Source organism: Pongo pygmaeus, chromosome 4 (genome assembly GCF_028885625.2).
Source record: "Pongo pygmaeus isolate AG05252 chromosome 4, NHGRI_mPonPyg2-v2.0_pri, whole genome shotgun sequence".
Lineage (NCBI taxonomy): Eukaryota > Metazoa > Chordata > Mammalia > Primates > Hominidae > Pongo > Pongo pygmaeus.
In genome coordinates, this window is record NC_072377.2 from 39131803 (window position 1) to 39156197 (window position 24395).

At 34.6% G+C, this 24395-nt stretch overlaps 1 protein-coding gene across 7 annotated transcripts in view; it reads right to left on the minus strand.

Annotated features, from left to right (window-relative positions):
- Positions 1–24395, minus strand: part of RICTOR (RPTOR independent companion of MTOR complex 2) — a 135613-nt gene that overhangs the window by 46280 nt on the left and 64938 nt on the right. For 4 of the 7 annotated variants that reach the window (XM_054489567.2, XM_054489572.2, XM_054489569.2 and 1 more), the window contains exons 4-7: positions 19217–19281; positions 18217–18348; positions 12539–12602; positions 6669–6795 (exon numbers count right to left, since the gene is read on the minus strand). In XM_054489567.2, the coding sequence (XP_054345542.1) occupies positions 6669–6795; positions 12539–12602; positions 18217–18348; positions 19217–19281 (388 nt within the window). Of the gene's footprint in view, positions 1–1041; positions 1191–6668; positions 6796–12538; positions 12603–18216; positions 18349–19216; positions 19282–21829; positions 21969–24395 lie in introns of those variants that run through there. The other 3 variants (XM_063664751.1, XM_063664752.1, XM_063664753.1) reach the window with 3 other exon arrangements.

The following is a 24395-nucleotide window of genomic DNA, read 5'->3' on the forward strand; positions in this document are numbered from 1 at the left end:
CACTACACTCCAGCCTGGTGGCAGAGTGAGACTCCATCTCAAAAACAAAAACAAAACAAAACAAAACACAAGAAAGAAATCTGTATCTTTTTAATGTTCTAAATCAGATAACACTACCTAAGAATTACCTGTTTTTTTTTTAAAACAAAAGTACCTGGATGAGTTTTTTTGGAGCAATTATTTCATCAATGTTTTCAAATACTTCCATAGCTTTTGAACTACTTGTATTTTACAATTTGTGAGTGACTGGAAATTAAAGTTTATCCTGAAAATCCATTCATAAGTTTCCAAATACACATAAAAACTATTCTCTTCATTTATTTATTAATCTTTTGTATTTCAAATCTTTGAGTTTTCCAAACATTTGTGGATTTTACTTTCTTCTTCCAATTAACAATTTAGATTACATAATCGATCTTGTTCACTAATTAAGACTTTTACTGGTTTTTCTCCATCTGCTTAACATGAAATGGATTTTTTTTCTTCTTTTGGTATTTCTTGAGTTATACTGGTTCACTCACTTATTTTTTGCTTAATTATAATGAGCTTTCTAATGAAAAATTATCTTTGAGTATAGCTTTCTAGGCAACCAGGCAGTCCTACAGATTGGTGCACAGTCAAGTTTTACTATATATTTTTTTAATTTCCCTAATCACAGTTCTGACTCTGTCTTTAAATCAACAAGTATTGTGGTCTTTTTAAAAAATCCTCTATGGTAGGTTTTGGTTCTCCTTTTTTTTAGCTTAAACTTTTGTTATCATTTATCACCTCAAGAGGGAATATAACCAACACCATTCCTACTTTAGGCAGTGAAAAAAACACCTTTTCTTGTGACTTAAAATTATATTTCTTTGATAATAAGTGAGGTTGAACTTTTAAAATATGTTGTTGGTGGTGGTGGTGGTGTTTTGATACAGACTCTTGCTCTATCACCCCAGCTGGAGTGCAGTGGCGAGATCTCGGCTCACTGCAACCTCCGCCTCCCAGGTTCAAGCGATTCTCCTGCCTCAGCCTCCCAAGTAGCTGGGACTATACGCGTACCTTTTTTTTGTTTTTTAGTAGAGACGGGGTTTCTCCACGTTGGTTGGCCAGGATGGTCTCAATCTCTTGACCTCGTGATCCACCCGCCTTGGCCTCCCAAAGTGCTGGGATTACAGGCGTGAGCCACCATGCCCAGCCTAAAATATGTTGCTTAGCCATGCACTTCTTTGAGAATTACAGCCATCACTCTGTATCCACAGGGAAATGGTTCCAGGACCCCCGATGATACCAAAATTCTCAGATGCTCAAGTCCTTTATATAAAATGGCACAGTATTTACATATAACCTATGCACATCCTCTCATATACTTTATATCACCTCTAGATTACTTACAATACCCTACAATGTAAACCCTATGTAAATGGTTATACTGTATTTTAAAATCTGTTCGTTTTTTTTTTTTCTCTAAATGTTTTAGAACTGTGGATGGTTCAATCCACAGATGTGGAAGCTGTGGATATGAAAGGCCAACTGTATTTGTTTTCCTGCTGGTTTGTATATAAATAAATTACTTATTTTACTTGTTACATTTACTTTTTTATTGGATTGTTCTGGCACTGCTTGTTTTCGTGACTCCTTATAGTAATATCTATAGCTGCCAAAATCCCTGTGTGATTTCTTTTGATAACTCAAAACTCCTTTTCCTTCCAATGATCAGATAAATATTCATCCATGTTCCCCACTGGCCCCAGTTTTTTCCCTATTTAGCCCTTTCATGCCTTTGCAACTAGAATTCTATTTTTTTTTTTTTGAGTCAGAGTCTCGCACTGTCACCCAGGCTGGAATGCAGTGGCATGATCTCGGCTCACTGCAACCTCCGCCTACTGGGTCCAAGCGATTCTCCTGCCTCAGCCTCCCAAGTAGCTGGGATTACAGGTACATGCCACCATGCCTGGCTAATTTTTGTATTTTTAGTAGAGACAGGGTTTCACCATATTTATCAGGCTAGTCTCGAACTCCTGACCTCAGGTGATCTGCCTGCCCCGGCCTCCCAAAGTGCTGGGATTACAGATGTGAGCCACCATGCCTGACCTAGAGTTTATTATTTTTAGGCATAATGGATTGTTTACTGTTTTTAACCCACATCAAGAATGATTTGGTTTGGCTTTGTGTCCCCACCCAAATCTCATCTCAAATTGGACCCACGTGTCAAGGAAGGGACCTGGTGGGAGGTGACTGGATTATGGGGCAGTTTTCTCCATGCTGTTCTCATGATAGTGAATCTCACAAAATCTGAAGGTTTAAAAGTGACACTTCCCCTTCGCTCTTTCTCCTGCTGCTATGTAAGACATGCTCACTTCCATCGCCTTCTGCCACAATTGTAAGTTTCCTGAGGCCTCTCAAGTCATGCAGAACTGTGAGTCAAATAAACCTTTTTTCTTCATAAATTACCCAGTCTCAAGTAGTTCATAATAGTGTGAAAATGAACTAATACAAACATACAGAATAACTAATGTTAGAGAGCCAGACTTTAGTAGATTCTATTATATAATATTACTGGAATTTAGACAATTCCTATACTAAATGTAATGATGAAGAAAAGTTTAAAATTTATAGAATTTTAATGTCGCATTGAAATTATTTGTTAAATAACAAGTTATCTACTTCCCTACCAGAAATGTACTACTTTTTCATATTTTTGAAACAATAAAGAATTCATGCATTAAAGGCCTTAAAAATGTTATATATCCAATCACATCATCTGCAAACAGAGACAATTTGACTTCTTCTCTTCCTATTTTAATATCCTTTATTTCTTTCTCTTGCCTGATTGCCCTGGACAGAACTTCTAATACTATGTTGAATAGGAGTGGTGACAGAGGGCATCTTTGTCTTGTGCCGGTTTTCAAAGGGAATGCTTCCAGCTTTTGCTCATTCAGTATGATATTGGCTGTGGATTTGTCATAAACAGCTCTTATTATTTTGAAATACGTTCCATCAATACATAGTTTACTGAAGAGTTTTTAGCATGAAGGGGTGTTGAATATTTTACTGAAGGCCTTTTCTGCATCTATTGAGGTAATCATGTGGATTTTGTCACTGGTTCTGTTTATGTGATGGATTATGTGTACTGATTTGTGTATGCTGAACTAGCCTTGCATCCCAGGGATGTGGCCGACTTGATCGTGGTGGATAAGCTTTTTGATGTGCTGCTGGATTTGGTTTGCCAGTATTTTATTGAAGATTTTCACATCGATGTTCATCAGGGATATTAGCCTGAAATTTTCTTTTTTTGTTGTGTCTCTGCCAGGTTTTGGTATCAGGATGGTATTGGCCTCAAAAAATGATTAGGAAGGAGTTCCACTTTTTCTATTGTTTGGAACGGTTTCAGAAGGCGTGGTACCAGCTCCTCTTTGCACCTCTGGTAGAATTCAGCTGTGAATCCATCTGGCCCTGGGGTTTTTTTGGTTGGTAGACTATTAATTACTGCCTCAATTTCAGAATCTGTTATTTTCTAGAAATTTTTCTTGGTTTAGTCTCGGGAGGGCGTATGTGTCCAGGAATTTATCCACTTATTCTAGATTTTCTAGTTTATTTGCGTAGAGGTGTTTATAGTATTCTCTTATAATAGTCTGTATTTCTGTGGGATCAGTGGTGAGATCCCCTTTATCATTTTTTATTGCATCTATTCGATTCTTCTCTCTTTTCTTCTTTATTAGTCTGGCTAGTTCTTTATTAGTGGTCTATTTTGTTAATCTTTTCGAAAAACCAGCTCCTGGATTCATTCGTTTTTTTGAAGGGTTTTTCGTGTATCTCCTTCAGTTCTCGTTTGATCTCAGTTATTTCTTGTCTTCTGCTAGCTTTTGAACTTGTTTGCTCTTGCTTCTCTAGTTCTTTTAATTGTAATGTTAGGGTGTCAACTTTAGATCTTTCCCACTTTCTCCTCTGGGCATTTAGTGCTATAAACTTCCCTCTAAACACTGCTTTAGCTGTGTCCCAGAGATTCTGGTATGTTGTGTTTTTGTTCCCATTGGTTTCAAAGAACTTATTAATTTCTGCCTTACTTTCATTATTTACCCAGTAGTCATTAAGGAGCAGGTTGTTCAGTTTACATGTAGCTGTGCAGTTTTGAGTGAGTTTCTTAATCCTGAGTCCTAATTTGATTGAACTGTAGCCTGAGAGATTGTCTTGATTTCCGTTCTTTTGCATTTGCTGAGGAGTGTTTTACTTCCAATTATGTGGTCAATTTTACAGTAAGTGTGATGTAGAGCTGAGAAGAATGTATATTCTGTTGATTTGGGGTGGAGAGTTCTGTAGATGTCTATTAGGTCTGCTTGGTCCAGAGCTAAGTCCTGAATATCCTAGTTAATTTTCTGTCTCGTTGATCTAATATTGACAGTGGAGTGTTAAAGTCTCCCACTATTATTGTGTGGGAGTCTAAGTCTCTTTGTAGGTCTCTTAAGAACTTGCTTTATGAATCTGGGTGCTCCTATATTGGGTGCATATATATTTAGGATAGTTAGCTCTTCTTGTTGCATTGATCCCTTTACCATTATGTAATGCCCTTCTTTGTCTTTTCTGATCTTTGCTGGTTTAAAGTCTGTTTTATCAGAGACTAGTATTGCAACCCATGCTTCTTTTGCTTTCCGTTTGCTTAGTAAATATTCCCCCATCCCTTTATTTTCAGCTTACATGTGTCTTTGCATGTGAGATGGGTCTCCTTAGAAAATCCCATCATCTCAGCCCAAAATCTCCTTAAGCTGATAAGCAACTTCAGCAAAGTCTCAGGGTACAAAATCAATGTGCAAACATCACAAGCATTCTTATACACCAGTGACAGACAAACAGCCAAATCATGAGTGAACTCCCATTCACAACTGCTACAAAGAGAATAAAACACCTAGGAATCCAACTTACAAGGGATGTGAAGGACCTCTTCAAGGAGAACTACAAACCACTGCTCAAGGAAATAAGAGAGAACACAAACAAATGGAAGAACATTCCATGCTCATGGATAGGAAGAATCAATATCGTGAAAATGGCCATACTGCCCAAAGCAATTTATAGATTCAAAGCTATCCCCATCAAGCTACCATTGACTTTCTTCACAGAATTGGAAAAAAATACTTTAAATTTCATGTGGAACCAAAAAAGACCCCATATAGCCAAGACAATCCTAAGCAAAAAGAACAAAGCTGGAGGCATCACGCTACCTGACTTCAAACTATACTACAAGGCTACAGTAACTAAAATAGCATGGTACTGGTACCAAAACAGATACGTAGACCAATGGAACAGAACAGAGGCCTCAGAAATAACGTCATACATCTACAACCATCTGATCTTTGACAAACCTGAAAAAAATAAGCAACAGGGAAAGGATTCCCTATTTAATAAATGGAGTTAGGAAAACTGGCTAGCCATATGCAGAAAACTAAAACTGGACCCCTTTCTTACACCTTACACAAGAATTAACTCGAGATGGATTAAAGACCTACAACCATAAAAACCCTAGAAGAAAACCTAGGCCATATCACTCAGGACACAGGCATGGGCAAAGACTTCATGACTAAAACACCAAAACCAATGGCAACAAAAGCCAAAATTGACAAATGGGATCTAATTAAACTAAAGCGCTTCTGCACAGTAAAAGAAACTATCATCAGGGTCAACAGGCAACCTACAGAATGGAAAAAAAATTTTGCAATCTATCCATCTGACAAAGGGCTAATATCCAGAATCTACAAGGAACTTAAACAAATTTACAAGTAAAAAACAACCCCATCAAAAAGTGGGCAAAGGATATGAACAGACACTTCTCAAAAGAAGATGTTTATGTGGCCAACAAACATATGAAAAAAAGCTCATTACCACTGGTCATTAAAAAAATGCAAATCAAAACCACAGTGAAATACCATCTCACCCCAGTTAGAATGGCAATCATTAAAAAGTCAGGAACCAACAAATGCTAGAGAGGATGTGAAGAAATAGGAATGCTTTCACACTGTTGGTGGGAATGTAAATTAGTTCAACCATTGTGGAAGAAGAGTGTGGCGATTCCTCAAGTATCTAGAACCAGAAATATCATTTGACCCAGCAATCTCATTACTGGGTATATTTACAACTCATTGTACTATAAAGGCACATGCACACATGTGCTTATTGCAGCACTGTTCCCAATACAAAAGGCTTGGAACCACCTCAAATGCCCATCAGTGACAGACTGGATAAAGAAAATGTGGCACATATACACCATGGAATACTATGCAGCCATTAAAAATGGGTAAGTTCATGTCCTTTGCAGGGACACGGATGAAGCTGGAAACTATCATTCTCAGCAAAATAACACAGGGGCAGAAGACTAAACACTGCATGTTCTCACTCATAAGTGAGAGTTGAATAATGAGAACACATGGACACAGGGAGAGGAACATCACACACCGGGGCCTATCGGGGGTCGGGGGAGGGACAGCATTAGGAGAAATACCTAATGTAGATGACAAGTTGATGCGTACAGCAAACCACCATGGCATGTGTATACCTATGTAACAAACCTACACATTCTGCACGTGTATCCCAGAACTGAAAGTATAATAAAAAAAAATACATACATATATATATATATATCAAATGTTATATATCCTTTCTAAAATATTACATTTTTATTACTTGAAGAAAATTCTGACCTAGTTCACAGATAATGGCAATGCATGCTCGGACCATTCTGTCTCTTTCTTGAAGTCCATCATTTCCAACTGCAATTAATGAGTTGGTCACAGAACTAGGAAACAAGGAAGCATTCACAGTAATCATCTGTAACAGAAGGAATCAGAAAAAGAAGTTACTTTAGTAATACATTTCTTAAACCTATTTTGTCCAGACTGAAGTAGTTAATAACAGAATAAGATCCAGAATAAGATCTAGGTATCAATTTTAATCTTTTGCTTATGGATATTTCAAAAGACTAATATAACTAATAATTGATGTAACAAATGTTAATAGCCATTACTATGGAAAATGTGTTAGATTTTTTTCTAACAGTACAGACTATAAATTCACTGACCAAATGTTTCTGAGATTTTAAATTACTCTAGAATAGGGTCTAAATCTTAAACAGTTTTTCAGTACCTAGACAAGGTAAACCAGAGGGGACAATAGTAGTCAATATACTACTGTACTTTCACGATCCTGACCAACTCTCCATATACCATCATCATCAAGTCCTACCAATTTACTTCCATAACATCTTTATCTCTACTCCCCTCTCCTCATGAAATTAATTGATTAACTTGGGCCCTCACTCTCACTCTGACTACTTACTGCAATACATATCTAATCATCTCCTTACTCTCTAGTCACCTTTCCCATCAATCACTTGTTGCTATACCAGAAAGCAGAGTTCATAATCCAAATCTATTTTTAATATTTCAAAAATCCTGATGGAAATATCTTGTAATAAAATTTTGTATGAATCTCACATTAAACGAAAGATGTAACTGGCAGTAACATTTGGAATATTGAAAACAGGTAACATATGTCTTTGATTTGGGAAACAGAAAATTATGTAGCTAATTATTGTTTAATAAATAAAGACTATTTTGCAAATTAATTCAAAATAGCAGGTTACTGGAGTGGAAATAAAACATTTTGTTTGTATAGTAATAAAATATTACAGAAAATTAATTTGACCCAGATGTTACTAGATTTATTGTCCTGTTGATAAAATAAAACTTGTGAGACGAAACAATTAGAGGATGTAATATAACTAATGAAAGACACACAATTAAGTCTTACAGAAGATCAAAAGAAAGATCTGTTTGATTAGTAGTTGTAAGTGGTTTGTCATTTAAGCAGCATTTTTAAGACATATTACAAAGTTCACCTGAAATTACAGAATACAGTTCTACAACCATAAATCAAATACGTCTCCAATAACTGTAGAATCTACAAAAGCTTTCATATTCATTTCTAAGTCAGTTTTTTCAATTAACTGAAAAAGGAGAGAAAGAAAGGGAGAATGAAGGAGGTATAGGAAGTATAGGAAATCAGTCTTCCTGGGTGAAAGAATTCTAACATCTTACGTCGTTAAGTTCTTTTTTAATACTTTCTGATCTATTATTATTCTTATAAGAAGCTTATGAGAAAATTTCTCCAAACAGCAAAATGCATGTAATATATTCTGTAAAGAGCTGGCTGAAAAAACCGGCAAAATGGTTTTTAGAGTTAAGTCTGCTATAATAAACTATGTTACCTTGGCTAAACCAATCCTCTCTTGTGCCTCAGTTTCCTCATTTGTAAAATGAAGATATGTATGAACAGATGATTTCTAAAGTTTCAAGTATAAAATTCTATATAAATCTTGTGTCTACTAAACATATACTTAATTCACCAGATTGTGCTATGAAATAGATACATAAAATTTTTACAAATAAAATCACTCTTCTTATTTTCCAGGGAAATATATGCAAAGAAACTCTTAAATTGTGTGTAAATCAGAGAATGCTTTCCTCATAAATCAATGAATGCTCAGTAAGGGAGAAGCCATAAAATGCAGTCACTGTTAAAACTGTAAAAGTTTAATAATCTCTTCTGGCATGACAGGACAGACATATAAAACAAATTAAAGATCATGACTAGGTAATAAATTTGTGGAACTGACACAAAGGAATTAGAGAAGCACTGAGTTACCTAAGGGGAATATCTAATATTTGAGCTGAGACTAGAAGATCGATGTAAGGTGAGAAGGGCTGGAAATGAAGAGTAGGAAGGAAGTAACAATTGCGGTAGTAGTGGTGGGTAGTTTGCCTACACATGGTGGCAAAAGACATGTCAGATAGAAATGGTTGGCTGGACCAAAACTGGGCTCTGAAGGCCAAAGTAGGCAGGTTGAACTTCAAACTCGTGGGCCAATGTAGGTTTGGAAATTTTGGAGAAGAGGGTTCTTGCTCTGGCTGTGCCACTATCTTGCTATGTATCAAGGGCATGAGATACCAGCCAATGAATCTCTTTCAAATGTAAAAAGTTTGTGGAATTCCTTATTACATGAATAAAGAAATTATATATGAAAAAAATGACAGCTCAAATTAGGTGGGCAGCGAGTAGAATTTAAATAAGATTAAGAAAAGAATAGTAGTAACTGACTAGTGGAAAAATTACATTAAAAATGAGGGAGATAAAGCCAGAAAAGAGCTGCCTGCATTGGAAGGGGGAGAGAGAAGGGAGAAATTAGAGACATGGGAAAGAAAAAAGCAGACAGAACATTTCCAAATGAATGAGATGGGTAAAATAAGAGAAAAAGTAACGTAAGAATTCCTTAATTATTCACAGTGTAAGTTATCCTAAAGCAAAAAATGTTTTTCCTTATCCTTTAAAACATAATAGACTAATACTTTTATTAGAAATTTTAAGACTTTTGGGAATTCATACAAAAAAACTCAGTGATATAGTAATTATAATATTAAATATTAATTCCTATTGCAGGTTGAGCATCCCTAATCCAGAAATCCAAAATGCTCCAAAATCAAAAACTTTTTGAGCACTGACATGAGCCAGAAGTAGAAAATTCAGCATCTGACAACTTTGCTTTCTGATGGTTCAATATACATAAACTTTGTTTCATGCACAAAATTCTTAAAAATATTATAGAAAATTGGCCGGGCACGGTGGCTCATGCCTGTAATCCCAGCACTTTGGGAGGCCGAGGCAGGCAGATCACGAAGTCAGGAGATCAAGACCATCCTGGTTAACACAGTGAAACCCCGTCTCTACTAAAAATAAAATTAAAAAAAAAATTAGCCGGGCGTGGTGGCGGGTGCCTGTAGTCCCAGCTACTGGGGAGGCTGAGGCAGGAGAATAGCTTGAACCCGGGAGGTGGAGCTTGCAGTGAGCCGAGATTGCGCCACTGCACTCCAGCCTGGGTGACAGAGTGAGACTCTGTCTCAAAAATATATATATATTATACAAAATTAACTTCAGGATATGTGTACAAGGTGTATATGAAATGTAAATAAATTCTGTGTTTAGATTTAGGTTTCCTTCACAAGATAACTTACTGTGTATACACAAATATTCCAAAACCCAAAAAAATACAAAATGGGAAATAACTTCAGGTCCCAAGCGTTTTGGATAAGGAATACTCAACCTGTAGTACAGCTGCCAAGGTTTTACTAAAAAAAAAAAAAAAAAAAAGCATGCTTCAGATGCCAAAAGCACTAATGAAATTATAGTTTCTCTGGCCGATAGAGGCCACTGTTCGTTCAGCAAATGTGCTCTCACTCTAACCCTTTTAGCATAAACCAAGGAAAAGCCCTGTGCCACAATTCTTCCGCTGATTCTATATCCCACCACCAAATATCAGCAATTTTCCTGTTCTAGGATTCACAAATGGTATGTGAGTCAACTACTCTGCATCTCAGAAGACAATCAAATGAAATGATATTTTTGTTATGCTATTATTTTTGAGCAATTAAAAACTGAGCTACTTTAAATTAAATTTTAACTTATGCAAAAATACAAAATTGAAGTAAAACATTTACTAAAATATCAAAAATTGAATTTAATTGTCTGAATCCATTTGAAATTGTCTTTTCTTCTGACAGCAGTCTCTAAAGCGGTTACGCTCAAAGTGCAGACCAGGAAATTCTGAGGGTCCTTAAGATATTTTCAGAGATTCTGCATAGCAATACAAAGACATTATTTGTCCTTTTTACTCTTATTTTCTCACAAGTGTGTACTAAAGTTTTCCGGGGGCTCCACTGCATGTGTTATCAAAATAGACTGAATGCAGAAGCAAATATGATAATCCAATTGACTTGTTTATCAAGACAAAATTAAAGAGAGTTGCAAAACTCTAAAACAATAGCCCTCTTCTCATTAATTTTATTTTTTGGAAAATATAGTCATTCCTAAATGCCCATCAACCAATGAGTGGATAAAGAAAATGTGGTATTATATACTATGGAATATTACTCAGCCATAAAAGCAATTGAAATAATGTCTTTTGAAGCAACTTGGATGGAGCTGGAGGCCATTATTCTAAGTCATATTAACTCAGGAATGGAAAACCAAATATTGTATGTTCCCTGCTTATAAGCGGAGCTAAACTATGAGGACACAAAGGCATATGAATGATATAATTAACTTGGGGACCGGAGGTGGGGGGAGTTTGGGAGGAGGTGAGGGATAAAAAGATTATATACGGGGTACAGTGTATACCGCTTGGGTGACAGGGGCACAAAAATCTCAATCACCGCTAAATAACTTATCCACAAAAACCACCTGTACCCCAAAAATTATTGAAAAAATAAAACAAAATATGGTTTTCATAAAAATGTTATTTATATTTGTATTTAATGTGTTTATTATTTTAAACATATTAATATATATTTTAGTTCCTAACATTATAAATACTGAAATATACAACCCAAATAACCAAAAAATTGTTCTAGGTTCTTCAGAAACAAATTTTGTTTTATCTTGAATTCTCAGTCATGGAAGAAGGAAGAATTGTATAAATAAAAACCATACATTTTTAAAATCTGAATCTGAAAAGTCAAATTACAATCCTAGTGTAACAGTTCGCCCATAACAAGAGTCTCCTAATCTATCTCCAGTATCATTCTTAGTCGAATTTCAAACTTCTTTTAAGGCTTAACTTATCCATTTACTTGTTAACCTGTGAGTACTATTACTATTACTAACCAAAAGGTAGACAATTGTAAGAAAACGGAAAAAGAGGGAACCCTAGCTAACACAGAAATTGAACAGTACACCATTTTGGAACCTGTGTACTGAGTTGAAAGATAGGAAGAGAAAAAAAGAACTAAAAAATTCAACTGGAAAATATTTTTAGATTTTTTATGCAAACAAACATATATTTCATGATTCTCATGAACATTAAGATGAAATATGACTGACACTTGTCTCACTCAGGCTGTGTCCCAACCATATTTACTCTCAGTTCACTCTCTTCTTCCACCATTAGGGTATCAAGTGAAAACAACAAAGCATTCCCTGAAGGCCTCTCATGAGAAGCATTATGGATTGTCCTTAACACCCTCTCTTGTGGAGTTTAGGCTGTGACCTTTTATCCTGTACAAGGGCCTGAATTGTTTATTGCAACTGCCCACAGATTGTATCCAAATTCACCTTTAAAACAATGAACTTTTAACTATTTGTGACTTCCATTTAATACTATTAACTCTAAGTATGCAATTAAGAGAAAATCAGGATGGGGAGCAAGTAATCCTCTTTCTCTAGTAACTTATCAAAGCAGTAACTACATTTACATGTCTACTGAAGGAAGAAATATTCTTCACAATAAACATTTTGTAAGAAATATTGTCCTAGCTATACCCAATCACATAGAATTCCACAAAATATTTATGTTTACCTCAAAGTTTAATGAATTTATTTAATATATAACTTTAATAAAAATGCTTAATAAAAGTTGAGTCTTTAATCTTAATAAAGATTTCACAAAACAGTCTAATCTAAAAATGTAAATATTAACATAAAAACCATAAATTTGCCTTTTACTCTCACACATAGAGCATACCTTTCTGACTAATCGAAGTGCTTGTGTCCTCTCTACCTCGTTGCTCTGTTGTATGTCAATGCACCTAAACAATACACAAAATATTAATCATTGATAAAATTTGATTAAACAACTTTTTGTATCATAATACTGCTAGATGAAACCCATTTTCACAATGTCAATATGGTATATTAAAATTTTGGTATATGATTTCTCAGTACCAGCATATATTTATTTAATTAACCCATACATCTCTAGGGATAAATATCTGCCATTTAAAAGACCAATTTTTTCTTTTAAAACCTCAGGAAAGAACAGTATAGTAATATATAAGACTACATCTGTTCATAAAGAAAGAATAATAAACATAAAGTGTAAAAAGTCTACTAAAAAATTCACATCTCTGATAAAATTCAGACATTTTATAAAAATTGTAAAGGAAAAATAGTTCAAGGCTGTTTTCATTTAATTGCAATTTTGACCAGGGCTTAAACTAAATTAGGCACTATCCATAAAAATTCTATCTTACCAAAATATAATCTGAATTCTGAATTCACTTCAAATATTGATGTCCAAACAAATATCACCAAACTGACATTTCTCTGTAAAATTTATTAAATTATCCAGTTTTGAAAGTCTTTTGTTTATGTAGAAGCATAATTTTTATTTAGACAGTTCATTATTCTAATCAATGCTTTATATATAGATAGTCTGCGATTCAAAAAGCATTTCTTCTATCTGAACACAATTAATCTAAGGCAATCCTATTAAAATTCAAATGGACTTAGAATTCCATTCCTGGCCATGTCAGAGATGCGAGGTTCTGACTGTCTTCCCAAAAACAACCATAAAGATTAAAAAAAAAATACTTTACAGTATAAAACAACTGTTAAAAGGGCAACGAAGAATAATGCCTGAAAAAAGAAGCTCAGGGAGCTCCACATTCAACCACATTTGTTCCCTGGGTGCATCTGTCAATGTCAATCCCTGGTCTTACGGGCAGAGTCCTAACAGAAAGCAGAAATCTGGCCGTACTAAAAAGACAGAGGTTTAACTTCAGGGCAGCCAAAGTAGCTGGGACTTGAGGGGTAAAATCCCTGAGAGAAGAAAACAGAAGAAAGTGAGCTAAAATCTGCAGGCAGTGTTCTCTCCAAGACACTTGTCAACATCTACATTGTGCAAAAGCAGAATTACACTCTAAGAAACAAAGGAACAGAGTACAGATTTCAGCAGAAACACAATACTCTAAGAAATAGGTAAAGGTTCAAGACTGGTTAAGGTGAAAAGATTCTGCTCAATATCTACACTCTGAGATCCTAAACAGCCACTTCTAGGAGCAAAGGCAAATCTAAAACCAAACTTTAACAGAATCAGTGTAATAAACCAACATTCTAGAATAAAACTTAACTCTCTTACAAGGCAAATAACATAATCCTGAGACAACAATTATGTTTTTTTGTTTGTTTGGATATTTTGTTTGTTTTTGAGACAGAGCTGGTGCCTTGGCCTCCTGAGTAGCTGGGATTACAAGCACGTGCCACCATGCCTGGCTAATTTTTGTTTTCTTAATAGAGACAGGGTTTCGCCACCTTGGCCAGGCTGGTCTCGAACTCCTGGCCTCAAGTGATCTGCCCGCCTAGGCCTCCCAAAATGCTGGGATTACAGGCATGAGCCACCAAGCCCAGCCCCAACAATTTTGAATATCAATGTTCACATTCTATCAGACAATATGAGGCACGGTTTAAAACAAACAAAGGACCAAGAACCAAAAACTAAGAAAAGAAAATGGCACTACAAATAGAACACAGGTGATTTACATACTGGAGTTGTCAGAGGGGACTTCAAAGTAATTATGGTTAATATGCTACAGAAAACAGAAGAAAAGATGAAGAAATGAAGCAGAGACCTGAAATCTTTAAATAAAACTAAAATAAGCCAGGTGCAGTGGCTCTCGCCTGTAATCCTAGCATTTTGGGAGGCAGAGGCAGGCGGATTGCTGGAGCTCAGGAGTTCAAGACCAGCCTGGGCAACACGGTGCAACCCTGTCTCTACTAAAATAGAAAAAAATTAGCCAGGCATGGTGGTGCGCACCTGCAGTCCCGGCTACTCGGAAGGCTGAGGCAGGAGAATCACTTGAACCTGGAAGAGGGAGGGTGCAGTGAGCCGAGATTGCGCCACTGCACTCCAGCCTGGGTGACACAGCGAGACTCCGTCTCAAACAGGCAAAAAAAAAAAAAAAAAAACCTAAAATAAATAATAAAATCATAACTGAAATTAAGAATTCATGAGAGTCATTTACTAGCAGGATGAAAGGTTTTTAATAAACAGGTAAGTAGAAACTAAGCACACTGAAATACAAAGATTAACCACAACAAAACATTGAAAAATACAATAATGGCATCAGAAATGTGGGACAGTGAAAAGATCCAACTTGTGTATAGATGGAGTACCAGTCAATAGGACAGAATATACAACGGAGAAAAAAAAAATCTTTAAAGCAGCCAGAGGTAAAAAGATATATCTCAAAGAAGCAACAAGAGAAGCTACTTACTGTTCAACTGTTAAAAAAAAAAAGAAAAAAGAAAAAGAAATCTAGAAGACAATAACTGAAGCATTGAAAAATAAGTAAGTGGTAGTGAAAACAGCCTTTGAACATGAAGGCAAAATAGAGGGATTTACAGACAAAAGATGACTAGCAGAACTTAATATATCAAGGATATATGTTCCAATCTCTAGGACAACTACTAAAAAAAAGGAAAGACTTCATAGCCAAGACACTAAAAGAGGAAAAAAATTGTTATTTCAAAGGAAGCAAAAAAAGGAGAAATACAAGAACAAAGAACATATGTGACAAATAGAATACAAATACCAAGATAGCAAACAAATTCAAGTATTAGGAAGCTAGTAATGAGACAACAAACTCATAAATACACACAAATAATTACATTAGACAAAGTCCATAAATCATGCACATAATAAACCACTAGACATAAATAGTCTAAATACTCCAATAAGAAGACAAAGTTGGTCAAACCAGATATAAAAAAAGAAAAAACTATATGATATTCACAGGGGAGACACTTAAATGTAAAGACAAAAAAAGAAAGTAAAAGGATGGTAAAAGGTATACCATGCAACCACTAGGCAAAAGAAAGGTGGTAATGTATTATTAGATGACATGAACACTCATAAAAGAAGTATTACTAACAATAAAGAGGGTTATTTTATAATTATAAAAGGATTAAGCCCAATATGAAGATTTAACAATTCTAAACACGAAGTAACAACAAAGCTTCAAAATCTGAAACAAGAAAAGTCAGTATTATATGGGTGAAAAATAATTGAGTCTATAATTTTAAAACAGGCTGAAAAAGAAAACCCAGCCAGAGAGATCCATTAATGAATTATAATCATGTAGGACCAAAAAAAATACATATCTTACATATATTTTCCAGGTAATATGAAAACAAGGCCATATTTCCCTAGTTGTTTTATAAAACAAACATACATACTCCCAACACTAAAACCACACAAAGACTTTAGATGAATGGAAAAATAATGGTCAACAACTCTCATGAACATAGGTACAAAAATCTATAAAATATTAGCAAGGAAATTAAGTTATATATAAAAAGGACAATATATCACAAATAGTGGTGTTTATTTAAAGAATGCAAACTAGGAATATAAAGAAAATCTAGTAAAAGCTTATAGAAAGTATAAATAATGGTGAAATACTTAATGCTTTCCACCTGAGTTCAAGATCGAAACAAACTTGTGCATTATTATCATTCCTATTCAGTGCAATATTCTAACTCATGTAGTAAGGTAAGAAAAAGATAAAGTTTGGAAAGGAAGACATAAAATGGACATCATCTGTAATTAATGCTTATACACATAGAAAATCCAAAGTAATCTACAAACAACCAGAACTGAAAAGTGAATTTGGCAAGACTGCTAAATAAGAGGTCAATATCTCCAACAGGTCAATATCTCTCCCCAATTTTTTTATATATTAGTAGCAAAAACAGAAAAGAATAAGTTTTAAATTACATTAATACTATCATAAAAATATCTTAGAATAAACTGAATAAATATGTTCAGGACTTCTGCAAAAAACAAACAAACAAACAAACACTACTAAATACTGTTGACAGAAATCAAAGTTTCCAATAAATAAATGTTTAGAAAATTCAGTATTAAGATGTAAATTCACCCTAGCTAGAGCATCAATGCAATCCCTGCTAAAATCGCAGAAAGTTCTGTGGATATGGACTATCTTATTCTAAAACTTATATGAAAATGCAGAACCCAGATTAGTCAAAATAGTCTTGAAGAAGCAAAGTTAGACTCACATTAACAGATATCAAAACATATTATAGAACTGCAGTAGTTAAAACAGTTGAGAAACTGGTGCAAGGACAAATATACCAACTAAAGAGGATAGAGAACCCAACAATAGATTGCTACTGAACTACCTGATTTACAACAAAGGTGACACAAATCTAGACATGAAATGAAAATATTTTCAATAAAAGTTGCTAATTTTATTGGATATTCATAAAGATAAAAATGAATCATGACTTGCCATCTATCTCATATCTTACACAACCATCAAATGAGATAAAATCAAGTAAGATGGTTCAAAGACTTAAACACGTATAAACGAATAAAACCTTTAAAAGAAAACACAGATCTCTTACAAATAGACAAAAAGCATTCTGGATTTCACTAATTATGAACTTTTGTTCATCAAAGACACATTAAAAGAATGAAGAGGCAAGGCAAAGGCAAGGCAAACTGAAACAAGACATTTTCAATACATGTATCTGTAAAGACTGATATCCAGAAGATATCAAGAATTCCTACATAACAAGAAAGATAATCCAATTTACAAATGCGCAAAAGATAGGATATCCAAACTTTCAACCAGCAAATGAAAAGTGCTTAACATCATCATTCATCGGGAAACACAAGTTAAAACCACAATGAGACCCCACACAAGAAAGGATATAACTAAAAACTGAAAATAGCAAGTGTTGATGAGGATACTGGGCGACTGAAACTCCTATACATAATAGTAGAAGTATAATCAGTGCAATCATTTAGCAAACTGTTTAGCAATATCTACTAAAGCTAAACATACATGTACCTTATAACCCAGAAATTCTAGTTCTACATATACCTAAGAGAAATGAGTGCATTTCTTCTTCTATAAGAATATTCAGGGCAGCTTTATTCCAAATAGTCAAACACTGAAAACAACCCAGAAAAGCTTCAAGAGAATGGAATAAATTGTGGTCTATTTATAAAATGAAATGTTACACAGCAAAAAAAAAAAAAAAAAAAAATCAACATGGATGAATCTCAAAGATAATAATGAGAAAAAGAAACAGTAATAAAGAAAGAGTAATTACTGCATATGTCCAACACACAATGCTCAAGAACAGGAAAAACTTGTCTGCAATGGGAAAAGTCGGAATAATGTTTACAACTGATTGGAGGTGTAACAGAGCTTTACTGGGATGCTGAAAATGTTCTAAATCTTGTTACTTGGTTGTGTGTGTGTGTGTGTGTGTATATATATATACACACAAAATTCATCAAAGTTACACTAGAGTAAAAATCTATACACTTTATGGTAGGCATGCTAAAAACACAAAATTTCAAAAATATATAAACAAGTCTAGGAAATTTACCTAGCTATTAAATAGTCCACTTTCAATTTTAGCACCTTCTGGAGAATACTGGAGTCTTGGATGAGATATCGAAGTGCTCGTAGCCCTGCTGCTCGCACTTCTTTTGCTTCGTTTAATAAAGCTAACCGCAAACTGTATGAAAACAAACAAAATAGAAGTTTTGCTGCACGGGTTTCAAATACACACAAAATTATATTACCAAATTATTCCTCAGCCAAAATATGCAAAAATTCTAGTCATGCACGGAATTCTAAGAGCATTCTACATATATAAAAACTATTCACTCCAAGCCATACAATTTCACTTAGTGTTGTTTTTTTAAATCTGTGCCTCCTTAGTACATTCTTACCAATCAAGAAAATGTTATTGAGTTCTTTCTTACCTTCTGTACTTTATTTTATATAAACAATGGAAAATTAAATATGCCTTTTTCAAGCTATACCATTTGTGTCTCTACAATCGAATATCCTCTCTCTGCCTACCTGGTTCCATACCTCCCAAAAATCATTGGTTTAAATCAATGATAAAAATAATTTATGCCAATAGCAGGCACAGACCTTTCATATCAATTTTAATTCCTAAGAGTACCTAAAAGATAGTTATAAAACCATATAACATGCCTCTATTAGTGTGCATGGGCAAATCAAGTCTGTTGTAAGCACAAACTTTCTCTTAGGGAAGACCTAGAGTTATAGTTGTTCCTGGGAATAATATGAAAAAGTTAGTCTGCAAATTTCAGATTTAATTTAAAAGTTTAAATTATAGAAGTCCAGATATTTTTGAACATTCACTTTGGTTCTTCATATTTAGTAATTAGAAAATATCACAAAGACACAAAAACAAAACTACTGTAGCTCTTAGGTTTTTTCTAATGTTCAAGCAACTATTTCTATAAAATCAAATATGAGGTGCTGTATTATTCTATTTCTAGTTTAAAATTACTAAAATTAAAATTACTGAAATCTGAAAGGGATGGGAGGGGGGAATGAACCACACTTACCAAATTATGATATCCTCATAGTTAAAGCCCAGTTTTTCTTCACTGTGGCCAATATCACAAAGAAGCTGTCAGAAAAACAAAACAAGTGTATTTATGTGTTGTATATTTTTACATATTTATATACATTATATATTTACACGGGAAAATAAGGTATTTTTATGGAATAATATTTTGAAAAATATGATTTTACTGTTCAAATAAGCAGATTTATTTATATCATCTTACTATTTCTCATTTGACCTGCCAGTTTTAAGTTTCTTTAATCTTTTATCTTTCCTGCCTTTTAAAAAATCATTTGTTTTCTATTATTACATTTTCCTTCTCAATAATTTATTGTTTTAAAAATGGTTCTTTTAGTGGCTACTATTAAGACTACAACATGCATTGTTGACTTATCTAACAAAAAGTATCACTTCACAATGTCCTCAATGCCAGAATCTCACACTTTAATTTCACTTTCTCCCCTCACATTTCACTTTACAATTGTTTTTCCTATCTTTTAAACACTATACCGTATTACTGTTACTGGGTTTTAACAGTATTTAGTCAATATCAGTTTATATTTATTCACATATTTACCCTTTTTATTATTCATCATTTTGATGGTTCCTTAATGGGATATCTTCCTTTTACCTGAAGAACTCTGTTGTTGCTGTTGACTTGTTTTGTTAGTGTTTTAATTTTAGAGCAGGTTGCTGGTAATGATTTTCTTGGTTTTTATTTCTCTGGAAATAATTTTTTGTTTTTTACATTGAAGTTTGAAGAGTATTTTGCTGGATATTTAGAAGTTTAGGCTAGCTGCTATTTTCCTCCCACAGTTTCAAGATGGCAGTTTCAAGATGGCTTCCATTGTTTCAGTTGTGAAGTCTGCCATCAGTGTTATTGTTGACTCTTTTGAAAGTCATGTCATTTATTTTTCAAACTCTTTTTTTTTTTTTCTTTGAGACGGAGTCTCACTCTGTCACCCAGGCTGGAGTGCAGTGGTGTGATCTGAGATCACTGCAACCTCTGCCTTCCGAGTAGCTGGGATTACAGGTGCCTGCCACCATGCCCGGCTAATTTTTGTATTTTTAGTATGGACAGAGTTTCACCACATTGGCCAGGCTGGTCTCGAACTCCTGACCTTAGGTGATCCGTGATCCGCCTGCCTAAGCCTCCCAAAGTGCTGGGATTATAGGCACGAGCCACCGCACTGGGCCTCTCAGACTCTTTTTTTTTTTTTTTTTTTTTTTGAGATGGAGTTTCACTCTTGTTGCCCAGACTGGAGTGCAATGGTGCAATCTCAGCTCACCGCAACCTCCGCCTCCCACGTTCAAGTGATTCCCCTGCTTCAGCCTCCCTAGTAGCTGGGATTACAGGCATGTGCCACCACGCCCAGCTAATTTTGTATTTTTAGTAGAGACAGGGTTTCTCCATGTTGGTCAGGCTAGTCTCAAACTCCCGACCTCAGGTGATCCGCCCGCCTTGGCCTCCCAAAGTGCTGGGATTATGGGCATGAGCCACAGCGCCCGGCCTCTCAGACTCTTTTAAAGACATCTTTCCTTATCTTTGGTTTCCAGCAATCTTATTACAATGTTTCTAGGTGTGGTTTCCTTTGTAGCTATCCTGCTTAGGGTAAACAAAACTTCCTAAATCTCTGGGTTGATCTATTTCTGCAGTTTTGAAAAATTCTATACAATATATTTTCAAAACTACTTCTGTCCAAACTCTCCTTCTGGTAATTCAATTAAATGTATGCCAGATCTTCTCATGTGTATCACAAATCTGTAAATCCTCTTTTTTTTTTTCCATTTTATCTCAATGCTTCAGTTGAATATTTTCTATAACCTGTTTTCTGATGTGTCTAATCTTCTATTACATGTATCTAATGAGTTTTTAAATTTAGATACTGTATTATTCCCTTCTTGAATTTCCATTTAATCCTTTTAGCCATTCCAATGTGCTAATGAAATTCTTCATTTCACATCAGTTTTCTCCATACGTCTTCTATGTTCATGACATAGTTGTTACTGAAAGTAGGTTTCATCTAATAAACCTGAATGATGTGGATCATCTCTGGATCTGTTATTAACTGTTTTTCCTTTTGTTCTAGTCATGTAATCCTGTCCTTTGGTAGCTCCTTAGTCTTTGATTGTATATAAAAACTTGCAAAGATTTGATGGTGTTATCTGTCTCCACAGAAGGTTCAGCCTTCTTTCTGTTAAGCCACTAGATGGTGTTGAGTCCACGTTAGGTGGTTGCCCTGGTAAGACCAGGCCTACCTCTGCTTTTTCCTTGCCACCTGAAGTTTCAACTGAAAGCTTATTGTTAAGAAACCTAGTCCAAGGAGGATGAAAAATTTAATTTTTGTCCTGCAAACTCCATTCCTGATTTTCAAAGATTTTCTACTTAGGTTTTAAGTTTCTCATCCCAGGTAGCCCCAGGATTAAACAACTGAACTGAGGGGAGAATCTCCTCATGCTTGATGCATGTAGATAGGAGTCCACCAAAACCTCTGTGCTGTTTTTTGTCTTCCGGCAACAGTATTTCTGGGCCTAATGCTTGAATCCTGTTTCCTGCCCATACTTAACATCAGCAAGTGTCCCCTGGGAAAAAGTTGTTGAAGCAGCTTACTTGCACAAGATTCTCCCTTTTCTGAAAGGTTGGCGTCTGCACTTATTGTTGCCGGAGTAGCTTCCTGCTGCCTTCAAACAGGTTTTCCTAGTTTTCATTGAGAGCAGTGGTCTAATATTAGATTTATGGATCCCACCTGGATGAATATATGCCAGTTTAATCTAGGTATGAGTCTGGAGAATTGACTTTTATCTAAAAGTTATGTATAACATCCTTAATTGATTTACTGGGGCTAACTGAAATGGATTAAAGAGAAGATAAATCATTTATTTAACACCAAAGACCAAGAAGGGTCTCCCAAGTGCTAATATTCTTTCTCAGTATGAAGTTATAAACATTGTAACCATATAGTATAAAGCAACCAAAGTGATCAACATATCACATCACATCTATGAGAAGAATGGACCCTAAGAAAAAGTTGATAAAAGTTCACTACCCTATTGGTAGGATAACTGTAAAAATTTCCTGTCCAATTTTTTCTTTAGAGGAAAAAAGGGGAGGGAAGGGGAAGGGAGAGGAGAGGAGGGGAAGAGGAGAGGAGAGGAGGGGGAGGGGAGAGGAGGGGAGAGGAGGGGAGAGGAAGGGAGAGGAAGGGAGGGGAGGGGGTCCCAAACAGAATAGGGTAGGAGACAGGACTAGAATAGCTGCTATCAGATATTTCAACACTGCTGATATTACAATACTGGTATTCCTTAAAACTCTGATATGACGAACAAAGAGGCCTCAGACTTTCAAAGAGTATAATGTTTTTCGTTTTTACTGTCTTGTACAGTGTTCCAAGTAGTTACAAATTTAAGAGAATGCGTTTTTATACATACATATTTAAAATAACATAAAATTTTCTAAGTTTTGAGATAAAACTTCTATACCTCTAAAAAAACCAACCATATATCTAAAATTAAAAGTGACATAATGTGTTAGTAAAAAATATTTGCAACAAACATGGTAAGAAAAAGGTTAAGGCACTGTATGTAGTTTGCTAGGGCTACTATAATATATATCACAGACTGGGTGGCTTCAACAACAGAAATTTACTTTTTCATAACTCTGGAGGCCAGAAATCTAAGATCAAGGTGTTGGCAAAGTTGTTGTTTTTTTAAAGTCTCTCTCCCTGCCTTACATATGGCTATTTTCTATATCTTCCTATGTGTATGTCTGTCTCCTAATCTACACTTTTTATAAGAGATTATATATTAGATTAGGCCCACCCACCCATATGATCACATTTTTCCTTAATTATCTTTTTCAAAGGCCCTATCTCCAAATACAGTCACATTCTGAGGTATTGGAGGTTAGAAATTCAACATATGAATTTTGACGAGACACAGTTCAGCTCACAGCATTCCATCCTCACCTAGCAAACTAATACAGATCCTTATAATGTAAAAGGTTGAAACAAATTGAGGACAAACTTCTCAGGACCCCAAAGAAGAACAGGCAAAGAAAATGTACAAGCAATTTACAGAAGAAATATAATTGACAAATAAATATGACATATATTCATTTTTCCTAAAACCCAAATGAAATGAATTGCAAAGTTCTACTTACAATGCACAAAAATGGCAAAATATTGTTTTAAATATTATTGTATATTATTTTATTATTGTAAATATTTCAAAAAATAGTTTAAAATATTGTATATTACTATAATAGTTTTTAAATATATTGTAAAATATTATTTTAAATATTATTATATAGTGGTAATGGGATTGAAAACTGAAAATATTTTATAAAATAAGTTGGAAAAATGCACTAGGATCAAGATCCACTTTTGGAGATTTATGTATTTTAAATTATTTTACTAATATAAAGTAGGTTCAAGTACAAGATGCTTACGACATTATTTACAACATTAAAGAAATGGGAATAAAATGTTTATAAAGGAGGAACTTTATGAGGCCATTAAAATAATGTAATATACAATCATAAGAAAAAATATGCAGAATCTATTGCTAAATGGGGAAAAGATTCTGTAAGATATATTTCTTAAAAACACACTTTAAAAAAAAAGGGTATACATCAAAATTTTAACACCAAAAATTTTTTAACAACTCCTCTGCGTTTTTGTGTATTTTATAAATGTTCACAATTAAACATGTATCACACCATCTAGGAATAGTTTTATACATAGTATTGATAAATATACACAGAAGTAACAATTATTGACTGGTAATCTTCTCAACCCTAATAGTATTTCTGTAAATGAAAACAGCTGAGGCTTAGAGCGGTTAATATGACTTCCTAAGGCCACAAAGGTAATTAAGTGGTAAAGCTGGAAATCAGATCAAACCAGTTTGAGGCTACAGTCCACTATGAAAAATATTACTATAATTTTGTAATGAAATTATTTACACAGGGTTGGGGGTTAGGGCAAGTAAAAAACAATTGAATATTACCATCTCATTTCATTTCTCCAGCCTCAAATGTGGCATCAAGAATCTGGAGAACTGCACCCTGGCTATATATATACATAAAACAAATAAGAAAATTTAACTATTGTTTTCTCCAGAACTGCTAACTAAAAATACATCATAAAAAAACTGCCCATTTCAAAGAATTAAAACAT